At 38.5% G+C, this 12,026-nt stretch overlaps 1 protein-coding gene across 2 annotated transcripts in view; it reads right to left on the reverse strand.

Annotated features, from left to right (window-relative positions):
• MYO10 (myosin X) overlaps window positions 1-12,026 on the reverse strand; it is a 163,772-nt gene that overhangs the window by 59,719 nt on the left and 92,027 nt on the right. For both annotated transcript variants that reach the window (XM_027681799.1, XM_027681807.1), the window contains 13 exons: window positions 11,236-11,370; window positions 10,099-10,223; window positions 9,207-9,220; window positions 9,010-9,094; window positions 8,251-8,354; window positions 6,078-6,207; window positions 5,020-5,138; window positions 4,172-4,318; window positions 3,890-3,990; window positions 3,604-3,670; window positions 2,437-2,529; window positions 1,611-1,679; window positions 1,351-1,433 (listed from right to left, as the gene is read on the reverse strand). In XM_027681799.1, coding sequence (XP_027537600.1) covers window positions 1,351-1,433; window positions 1,611-1,679; window positions 2,437-2,529; window positions 3,604-3,670; window positions 3,890-3,990; window positions 4,172-4,318; window positions 5,020-5,138; window positions 6,078-6,207; window positions 8,251-8,354; window positions 9,010-9,094; window positions 9,207-9,220; window positions 10,099-10,223; window positions 11,236-11,370 — 1,272 coding nt within the window. The remainder of the gene's footprint in view (window positions 1-1,350; window positions 1,434-1,610; window positions 1,680-2,436; window positions 2,530-3,603; window positions 3,671-3,889; window positions 3,991-4,171; window positions 4,319-5,019; window positions 5,139-6,077; window positions 6,208-8,250; window positions 8,355-9,009; window positions 9,095-9,206; window positions 9,221-10,098; window positions 10,224-11,235; window positions 11,371-12,026) is intronic.

Below are 12,026 nucleotides of genomic sequence, written 5' to 3' on the forward strand. Positions count from 1 at the left end.
ATAAACAATAGATTTTTCTTTTGCAGAATTTAGGCAGGGGAGAAAATAACAAAATAAAAACAAAACAAGGAGGTTCTTTCTTCTTGACTCCAAACACATCATTAGGGAACTAAAGTGAGAAATCCTAGAGGCCTTACTGCATTTTACTCCACTCACTCAACTGAAACTCCAGCTGACTGTAACCGGAACTGTACCTGCACAAAGACTAAAAAAGAAGACTTTCAGCTTGTTTAGGGCCATAACACAAAATAGCTACCCACATAAGCCTCACTTTCAGATACCAGCTGTGCCTGCTGTTTTCTACTGTATCAGTTGGGTGCCCTCCTCTCACCATTTCTACAGAAACACTGACATTTTAATTTGAACTCCGCATAGATGTTGGTGCAAAGGCAAAACCAGGCCCAGCAGCTTTAACTCATCTATTCCTTTTACCTACATACTTAAATTGACAGATGTTATATCAGATATGTCATAAATCCAGAACAAACAACATAGAGAGGTAAATGCTTATTAACAGTTTCCCCTGCACAGAAGGGCTTAAGGGATTTACAAACAAGCAACTTGCACAGCAAGGCAGGATGACTGGATGGGATAGGTGAGGGCAGCAGCTAAGACAGAAACACCTGGGCTCAGCTGCCTCCTCTTCTGCCACTCCTCTGCATGTCCTGGAGCCTCAACCATACACCTACAAAAAGGGACATGGTACCACTATGGCTCACAAGGATCCTAATACCTTACACAGAATGACAGGAGACACACAGGTACCAAAGTCATCCACGCTCAAACTTTCAGTAATATAAATCTTTATAGAAACTGTCCCTTTGAAGCAATTACTATATGGCAGTTTGCACTGTGGTAGGTCTCCAACACCAAGTGTTCACCCAAATTAGGGAATGCCCAAAATACAAGCAAAGCCAGATGTACGTGAAGTAAAAAACCACACATGCGAGGCACCCTGAAACTGTTAAAAACCATCACCAGCTTCCAGCATCCTTACTCATCACAGAATAGCAAGTGAGTTCTCTAGGAACCCCTGGACTGAACAGTGACAAGGTACTCTACAATGTAGGTAAACCCGACTTTACGAGAACTGATTACAGTCAGATCTGCTTACAGGCAACTCTGATATGCTCATTTGTATGATATAATATGATACAATATGCTCATATCACTTCTATGATATGCTCATTTCTATTTCATTCTATGCTCATTTCAACTCTGTCAAGGTCTGATGCAATGCAATATCTAACATATTCAAACTCGAGCAGAATTGGGTTATAAATCCTGGCAGAATTAGCCAATATAACACCCCTTAATATCATGTCCTTAACAAAAATCACAGAAACATACCTGCTTTCACGTAGCAAGTTCAAGAGATCATCTCTGAATGTATCCCTGTTCTTCTCCAAGATCCCCCTGACATCATACTGAACCTAGAAGGAAACAGAGCTGGTTCAAACAACAAGCCAAACAGTCAGGCACCTCTCACAAGAGCAGTACTGCAAGAAGTGCTGAGGGAACAGTGCTTCAGTTAATTTTGAGCAGCCTCGGGGTAAAATTAAGCTAATGAAAATTCTGCTTGGAATAATTTCAGCAAATAAAGAAATTACCTCCCCAGCGTAGTGCTTCACTCCGAAGTTGTGAACGGCAACTCTCGGTTTTACATAAAAAGGATTGTTCTAAATGGAGGGGGAAAAAAAGAGAAAAATATTTGGGGGGGGTGTCAGGGAATGGAATGATACAAAGGTTCACATTATCCTCTCAACCCATACTAAACGAACCATTGTCTTCCAGTAACTCCCCAGAAGATTAGTGCTCCAAAAGCAAACAAGCAACTTATAATGATAATAGGATTTGTTAGTCTGGGTTGCTTCAAGTGCAGCAATAACAGATTTATAGTATACAAGATGGCATTATACTAAACCTGAACCCATCTGGCAGAACCATCTATTAAAGGCACTTTGAAAGAGAAGACTATGTCTTAAACTGGCAGTTATGAAAATTGGTGGATATGCTTGCATCCCAGAAATTCTCAGAAATAATTCTAGGCTCACAAATAAAGGTAACACTAATCTGCACAGAGGAAACAGCAATCTTTCAGTAAATGACATCAAGGTGAATGCCTCATTAGAACAAGGGAAATTGAAGATCTACATAGTCTGAGCTACTGCAGGGTGACAGAGCTCCAATTAAGAGTAGAATTTTACTTATTTACCATGACAGAAACCTCTAACCGCACAGTAACAAGGATATGTTCTTCAGGTAACTTCAAGCAACTGAGTCTTGACAGCAAATTATATGGATTGCCATGGAAGGAGAATTACATCCAAAAAAGCCTCTAAAACTATGCACCCATATATTTGAACCATGAATTTCTACAGAAGCAAAGAGATCCTCCATAATTTGCAGAGAAAACATCAGTGAAACATCACATACAGCATGCTGGGCATTCAACTTCTCCAGTAAGGTGGAGTCAGTAGCTTGAGGAAAATGGCTCTCCTCATTGATAAGTGCCAGTAGTCCCAGTTTCTAGAACAGCAAGAAGATGCAGAAGATGAATTAGTGCACAGATGGATACAGATGTTGTCCCCAGTTTGGAAAAATCACAAGGTCCTTGAAGCTGCTGTGTGCACAGAGGTGCAAAAACACCCATACACAACTCAAACCCCACTCTCGTAGATGACTGCAATCCTATTTTTCTGACAACACTCCTTTTGAAATATAGAGCATATGATCCATGGGCAAAATGAAGAAAAACAACCTACTGGAAGAATCAACAGTTCTCTTGATGTAAGTCATTTTTAGATGCATACAATGACGTTGCCTCAGAATATATCTCCAGCCTCCAAGATTTCCAGTGATCAGGAGTCTGAGTAAAGAAGCCTTTCAAAAAGTTTTCTTCCATTAAATTATCTACTTAGTTGTTGAACCAATGCAAATGTTTAGCACCCAGAATGCCCAAGGGCAGAGCAAAAGATATACAGTTTAACTACACACTGTGTGAAACACCACCTCCCTTTGCTTTGCATATGCTTGTGTCATTTCCTTTGATGTTCCCTACTTCTCATGCTAGAAGGGGTGGTAAACAAAGCAAGATACCCTGCAGTTAATTAATGTGTCCAGCAAGCTTCAGGTTGATACAGCCTCTCAAAAAAACATGGATCTCCAGGAGTACATTTTAATAATGGGCCCAGAGCAGCTCCTGATTGCAGTCACATCCTGCCAGCTGGATCCCCTGCCTACTGCCATTCATTTTTCTGGCCATCTGAACTCTTGCAGCCACACACGCTGCTACAGAGATAAACTCATGCAGCTCACCTGTATTGGTGGCAGAAGTGAACATGGATCAAATGATTCTTTTTAATCATGGGCAAATATTGCTTTTGTATATAATCACACACTGAGAAAAGTTGCAAAAATATATATAGCGAGCTTACAATATAATCCGTAATATAGCCATACTTGAAAATGATATGATTAAAAGTTTGCTATTTAAACATGCAAGGTGCACAATTCTCTTCACTTGTTCTTTGTGTTGGCAAGTGTTTTACGGACAGATTACCTCAGAACAAAACCTAACAACAGGTAACATCAAATTATTACCTTTTCAATAAGATCCAAGCACTCGCCATTGTCTGTCCAGTCAATATCCTCCCAAATTAGTCCTTCCCTAAGGAAAATAAAAAGGGTCTTTTTATTGACAAATATGATGAAATCATTTTAATTATAAAAATAGGAGGACCTGGTGTATTTATCTTGCAAATTAAAGCAAAATCAGCTTGCTTTTAAAAAATACGCAGCTCCAGACAGAGCTAAGGGGGCTGCAAATCAAGATTTCAAGTGAATACTGATAGTCAACATTTTTTCAAATTTCTTCCCTGTCTCTTACCTGCTGTATTCCAGTTGCTCCAAGGAAAAGATGTGCTTGTTGAAATACTCCTGAAGCTTCTCATTTGCATAGTTAATATTGAACTGCTCGAAACGGTTTACCTAAAGAGACAAGAAATTTTCAAAAATGCATACATTTTTGTATGTATTTTACTTGCAAACAAGGGACTGGTTTAAGTCGTGACGTGTTTAATAATCAAGTTCCATAGAAGAGGACAAAGATATGTAGAACAATAAAGCATAAATATCAAACAATCCACTTAAACAAGCTTCTGAAACCTACCTCAAAATTTTCAAATCCAAATATGTCCAAAATTCCAATAGACTTGAAGTCTTCCTTGCTCCTGATTCTGCTATTGATTTTCTTAATGACCCAAGCAAAACACTGAGAATAAAGTGCCATAGCCATAGAATCTCTGCTGTCTATTGCCTGTGTTAAAAAAGGAATACACAACACATCAATCACCTCTGTGACCCCTGTGTGTCCTTAGCACACCATAAAGCAATGTATGATGCATGCAGATTCGTATTCTTATATAGCTCGACAGCAATTGCATTAATACTTACAAGGCATTGTGGTTTGAGTTTAATAGTTTAAGTTAAAACAGATGTATACCTATGTGTCTTTAAAACTACATCTCAAGGCTAAAGCATTCAAAAAGTTAGAAAATTATAAACTTAAGGTGTGGAGGAAGAAAAGAAAAGGGTAGGAAATAATACCTTAATTCACCCTTTTCTACAGTTAAGCATAATGTTATGCATACCTATTTCTAATCCCATTCTTGTAAATGATAAAAATATTTCTCCAAAAAATTTCAAAAACACCCACCTTACCCAAGTATTGATAGTGAAAAATATCAGCCTACATGATTAGAATTTGAAAAAAAAATGGTAAGCAATCAGGCTTAATAAGGACAACAAGAGCCAAGCTCCTAGCCTTGGTCTGAATGATAGGATGGAATCTATAGAGATGACACCTTTCCCAAAAAAATCTATGTAGTACTTTTGATTATAACTCCAATGCATGAGCTAAGCTCCTGTCCCTGAGTGTCTAGTGATTTCTCTGCACTTGAAGATTGAGACATACCTTTCACAGACCCTAAAAATATGTCAAAACTGAGATGCCTTTACCTGCTGTATACTAAGAGGTGTTAGGATTTCTTCTCCCCTGAGTATCATTGACCTCTGTGTCAATGCTTCAGTTAGCTGTGTGGAGTCCAACCCTAGTAATTCAGCAGATCTACCCAGAGCTGCCAAAAGAGAAAGACAAAGACAAATACAAATATGTCCTTAAATGTATAAGGTCATGAAACCAATTTGTTTTTTTACTAGTATTATTATTATTATTATTACTACTACTACTACTGCCACCATTTAAGATGCTTCAAAATGACAGGGATTAGAGACAAAAGCACAACTAGAAACTCTCGGATATTGTTTTGCTGCTCATGAAAAGGCATAAATATGTACGACTGAAGGGAGTAGAAATTCACCACGAGTAAGCCACAAATATTTATTTACACCGTAAAGGATTCAAACAATTTAGTGCTTACACTAACACATTTTTCTTGATATAAACAGTAATTGACTCTTTGTCCACATGACTGCTTTTCAGCTTCCCTCAGGATGATGAGGATAAACCAATGCAATTTTTTTCTTACACGCATACTTTAGTTTTCAATTTTGCTATAACATGGTATATAAGCAGTATGTAATGCTACTCTCTATTGCCATATTTGAACAAATGTTTAAAATGCTCACAGCTCATTCTTTAGACACACCAGCACATACTTTCGGATTTGTAATTGAAGTATTGAAAGCTCTAACAAAAGATACCTTTGGTGGAGATCTTGTTAAGGAAATGTATTTGAGCACGTATGTTTTATCAACTTGAGAATATTTCAAGAAGGAATTAGATTCAAATGGAATTTCATTACTATTAGTGGAATAAACATGTGCCCAAGGTCTTCCATAACTAAGATCTAGCATCCAGCAGCAGACTAACTTTCCTTATTTGTCAAACCCCACCCCCCAAAAATAACATATAACATTTTAATCAACATTTAAAGATCTTAAAAAGCAGTAAGACCCTTTCACTGCTTGTCCTTGTTAGGTTCAGATATAATAGCAATGACTACAACTTTCATAGCCTCAAGAAACATTTACATTTGGATGCACAGCCTTCTCACCTGTTTTAAAGGACACCTGTGCCCCACCAGCAGTGATGAATTCAACATTTCCTAGATGCAAAATGCCAGCCAAGAGCCTCAAAACTTCTCGTACTTCCTCCTTGCTGAATTGCATCACTTCCATTGCAGTCTGGAATGACATGTGAGCTTCTTCAATAACATGCACACAGACTCAAAAATGGGAGGCCTTAGAAAAGCAAGTCAGGACTAACAGAGGGCTGGCTGGAGTCCATTCCTTTGGTTTCATCCCAAACTGAATACACTGTAAGGTATCACTGGAACATCTCGAAATATGTAAGTATCTCTGCTTTCAAGAAATCTCATTTTGATGCTGTAATGATGTTGTAATGTGCTTTCAAATTCATCATTAAAATTGTTTAAATATTGGAATGACCTACTGAGTTGTGCATCGGACACAATTACTTTAATTTGAATTATTAATTGTAACCTCTTGTGTGTTTTTACCAAATTTTGCCAATTAGCCTTGTAGGTAACAAGGCATAGGGGAGGAAACACAGCAACATGTAAGATTTGCTCATGTGTGTGCCCAAACACATATTTTTACCAATATGGTCTGACAACTCCCAGTAAAACTGAGCAAGAAAGGAATCTATATAAAAAGTGTCGAATTTATGAATAAACAATATGGCAATGATCAAGGCTCAACTACATAAATGAGCAAATTGGAAAATATTAGAAGAAATACTAAAACAAGAGGAACACATGCTTTCTTTGACACAGATGGGGTATGTAATTATATGCCACTTGAAATGACCAGAATTTCCCAAACTCGGGTCTAATACAAGCCCGTCTGAGACCAGATCAGTTTTATACTCCCCCAGTTAGATATGTTATAGTCACTGCAGGTGTCTGACAGATGACACATGACACATTTTATCTTCCATAAATCATCCATTACAAATGGAAAAGCCTCAGACTCATGCCACAATTCAAAGCAGGGTAGGGATAATGGTTGAAGGTTTATTTTGTAAAGAAGACCTTTCAGAACAGAAAGGCAGCAGCACTAGGAGTTCATCTCCACAGTCACCGTGGAGCTCGTCCCTGTCTCCTACAAAAAAGTTTCCCTTAAGTAACATTTCCATGACTGAAACCACAATAAAAATAGGCAAAGGAGATGACTATAATAGGAAAAGACAGGTGAGGGTGAACAGTGGGGGTTTCTGCCCGCCTCCTGTTCTAGGAATGCAGCCTGGCAGCCTCAGCCCCTGCTCCCAGCCTGCCCACGCTGCGGGCAGCAGGCAAACATCACCTGCCCAACTGATTTCATGCTCTGCCTACCCTGTGATGATTAGCACAAATTAAATGCCATGCTAATCTAGTTCAGCATGTGACAACCATATAGATAAGTTACCAACTTTTCCAACACACCCTTCCGCCATACAAGATGACGGCTTTTTACACTAAAAAAACCTGCTGCATCCACTACACCTTAATTTGTCAATTTGGCAAAGAGATTAACATGGCTAACAGTTTGGTGAAGGGCATAAAATCAAATGTTTTGTCTAATTTTTAAAATCTAATGTGCATCACCTTGGTGCTACAGTATGCAATTAGCATGGTCAGTACAGACTAATTGCTGTGGGTATAAGATATAAAGACATTCATAGAGATTCCATCAGGACCCAGTTTCTAATCTGTGTTTATGTTTTCTTCAATTCTATTGTGGAAGTCACTCCATACAACTGGATTTCGCAGCTGCAACTTAAAGAGTCACAGGTGCTTCACTCCCTGTTTGTTGCACTGCACTGCAGACTCCCCCAGTAGATGCTACATGATTTGGGCAAAGCTTTAGGATTGAAAAACAGTGAAATATATCTCTATCTATCTATCTATCTATCTGTAATAGAAAACAATATAGGGAAGGTCAAAGGCATGTAAAAGCCTTAGTGACTTCTCAACAGATATACTTTTAATTTCAAAATGTAATAATTTCACTAAATTACAGCACACATTGAAATGACAGTAAAAATGAAATACTAGACGGAAGGTAAAGGCATGTTCAAAAAGACGGTGAAGCATTTTGAGAAAATATAAGACCCTGTAAGATTAATGCCTAATGCACAAAAAAGCTTTGTCCCATTCTCTGCAAATGGGCCCCAGGCATCTTGAACTTCCAGTGTTTTTAAGCAAAAGAACTAGGGAAACAACTCACAATGACTTCCTTGAAAGAATCTTTGTCACTGATTGTCTTATCCGCTATACATCCAGACTGATTCAGGTAGTGGTAGTTCTCTGGTACAGATAAGTAAAAAGCATCTAATGAGGAGAGAAAAGAAAGTGAAAGAAATGCCAAACCAAAAGTACTCCACAAATTACTAAGTCACAGTTAAACAGTTCAAAATTCATGTGCTCAGAAATGATGATGATGCACAAGACAAAGTTTTATATTAAAATACGATGGGAGGCTATTTTCCTGGCTTTGTTTTATTTAGCTGCGTAATGCAGTTAACTCAACTTTTTAGCATGCAAAGACAGCAGGCGTAAGGGGAGATGCTGGGAGAGCTTTAGGCAATTTTGCACATATACAAATGTAATTTCTTTTGTTCAGTGGATTTATTCTTTATGAGAGAGGATTTGAGGAACTAGAATTATTTATCTTTGTTGCTGTGGAGTTATTTACTACCAGTGAAAATATTCAGTTTGAACAGAATGAGGCATGTTTGTCCCCAAGTAATTTTCCCAAGGCTACAGCAGAAGCTGGGAGAAAAACTATCAGTGACATTCTTCAACTGAGCAGGTTGCTTTATCAAGTTGAGCTCAAATTCACTCTCACTGAACCCCAGCTGAAAAAATAACCTATTTCTCTGTTTGGGTTAGTGGGTTTCTGCAGTTAAATTCTTCCCTGCTGTCACCACAACTGACTGCTCGGCAAAAGCCACTACAGTTGTGTGACTTGTGTTTTGCCACTCACCTTTCTCTCTCTCTTCTATCCCCGCCAGCAGAGCATAGAATATATGATAATTTCTTTCCCCAGGGTTTTGTCTTACTACACGATTCTGACAAAGTAAAAAACAGTGATCATTTTTAAGGATAAATTTTTTATCCACAGTTTCAGAGAAAATATTAAATCAAACACAATTAACTAAGCAAAAGCAAACATCAACTTACTTTTTCCAATAAATCTAGAGCCAGGAAGAAAAGCTTTAGTCAAGGAATAAAGTAAAAAGCAATTAATGCAGAAGCCATTTATAATCTTCCTTCTTTTATTTGAGACAATAGGAAGAGCATAATGTTCTTTTCTTACAACATGCTAAATATGTTTATACAACATGCCTACGACAAGATAAATTAAGTAGCAATGATAATAATATTAGGAGTTCTAATATCAACGTATTAACACCTTCTTCTCTTCCATTCCATCAAAACTGGACTTGTGACATTCTGCACCTTGAATGACATCTGCTTCCTTTGCTTTTTCTTTTCCCTAAACAACTTTAAATTTGTCCTACTGCAAAAGCAGCTGTTTAAAACAGCAGGCAGGATCCCCTTGGAATATTCCTCATCTCCACACCTCTGGTGCTCTGGTGTAGCTGCTCATAGTCCGATTTTGCCAAATGCAGGGCAAATCCGGGGATTTAACCCACCCAGACTCATGCTGCAGAAATTCAGCAGCTCTGCTCTTTCCAGTACTTCTCCAGAGAAGTAAGCAGCTTATCTTTGGATATAACAAATTAGGAAAATGGCTGATGACTGAGGTTATCCCCAAGAATTCAGGCTGTTTTAGATCACTATGTAGGAACAGGCATATGAGCCACGCCATGCTGGCAGCAGCAATACATAATGCTGGTCCTCCAAGAGTATATACACCCCATACTGCCACAAATGCATGTGTGCATGTGTGAATTTGGTGTTGCTGCTTCCCTTTCCCACCTACACCAGCTCAATTTAACCATGATGAGGTGAAAGGACAGACAAAGGCAAGCCAGTTCTCTCAGTCCTCCACCAAGGAGGTACAGAGGAGCTGCCTGCAAACAGGAGTCAAAGCACCAAATGAGGATACAATCTATAATTCTTCCTCCCTGAATGTTTCCTTTCTGACAGATGTTCAGCTGAATAAACTTTCCAAAGCGACTTGAGTTGTTGTTGTAAACAGTCTTCGCATTGCCAAAAGCTTCCATAATTGGACTGTGAAAATAGAGAATGACGAGAGTGTTAACATGTGATCAGCATGCCAATAGTTTCACATGGGACTGGTGAAAGGAACAGCACTCTGACAAACTCCCTTCTGACACTCTTCTCAGCCACAGCCTACATCCTCAGCAGTACCTTCCATTTATTAGCAATGGGCATCTCAATTTCCTATCAAAAGATGCAAGTATTCACGCAACAGGTAGATTAATTGTACCAAACTACTCTGCAGCTGCAGAGTAGTAACTGCTACTTGCTACTTCTCTTGTAATTGCTCAAAAGATGTATGCAATTCTCACTGCAGTACTCAAATGATAGAAATAAGAAATCTCAGCTCATGCAAATTGCTAGACAGATGTAAGGAAATAGTCCTTGTCCTAAGGCAATTAAAAAAAAATAACTACATCAAGATACAGCACGTATAACAGAGATGAAGGAAGAAAAACCAAAGTAATAGCATCTTAAATTGTCTTGTTTTTAATAGTTTGGAATCATGTATTATTTCATGTGAACACAGAGAATATTTTTTTGCTTTTGGAGATTGTGTCCAATTTATCTGATGCATTTACTCATTTGTCTTATCATTTCTCCTTGCCCTCCCTTTCCTCTGCATGCTATTACCACTTGAGGACTTTATACTCACCATGTTGTATTTTGTTCTACCCTATCCTCAGGCTACACAAACTGAACCAATGGTTTCTCCCTCCCATCACCCATTTCCTTTATTCTGATTATCTCAATTCAGCCCCAAACAAAAATGAAAGCCACAATTAAAGCTTCATTACTTTCAAAATTCTGGATATTTTTGCTTTATTAAGATATACCACTGTGCTCACAACTATCTAGAGTAACCAGGTAATTTTATTTAATGGAGTATTTCCCCATCTCCAATATTAATTTTATTGTTCAATAAACAGACACACATATTTAATGACACTGCAAGCTCTTATTTCAATGTCAAGGCTTCGGTCTTCTGGAAAAAATACCCGTGTATTGAAAGATCTAGTACCTGCTCTCAAGAATAGCTTGCTCCACACAGGATGTCTTCTCTCTGCAGGACAGCTCCAGCGACTGTTGGCTCATTGCAGACAAGAATTTGAGAATCAGCTTAGTGCTTTCTGTCTTACCAGCACCACTTTCGCCACTGAAAGAAGAGGAGAAAATTGTTTGCACAGTTCCAGTGGCTAGTGAAGAACTCCTCTGTCTGGCCAGCTCTCCAAACTCTACATTACTGGAGGTCAGGAAGACTGGGGTGATTAGAAGTGATAGTCAAAGGGAAGCAAAATACCCCCTTAAGCTTCCTGAATATGACATCCAAGGCAAAACAAAAGCTGTCTTTAGACTTCATACCGCTGCTCAGACAGCATTTCAAGGCACTGATTGCATATGTACACACACCCATGAGGCAACAAAGAGATTTCTGAATACAAGCAATTACCCAACACTTCCGACCATCACGTTAAAACAAAGTTACAACAACGGGCACGGCAATAGTCAGGGATAAAGACCAGACTATTAATTAAGACGGGAAAGTTTGGGATTAGATAGCTAATGAAGACACCCTGCTGTGAGAAGGAGGAGGTTAGAGACCCCAGTGCATATTCTAACACATAAAGGCTACTAGTATAATTAATGCTGATATTCTTAGTGAGCTACATATTCTTTAAACAAACTTTTCATATACCTATTCAAACAAACCAGATTCGCGTGAGTTCAAAATATCAACAATTTTCACCTCCCATCACCATCAGAGATGTAAAATATCTCATCTTCACCCACAGGAGAACAAAGCTATTTGAT

Source organism: Neopelma chrysocephalum, unplaced genomic scaffold (genome assembly GCF_003984885.1).
Source record: "Neopelma chrysocephalum unplaced genomic scaffold, ASM398488v2 Primary Assembly neopelma1_22b, whole genome shotgun sequence".
NCBI classification, from domain to species: domain Eukaryota; kingdom Metazoa; phylum Chordata; class Aves; order Passeriformes; family Pipridae; genus Neopelma; species Neopelma chrysocephalum.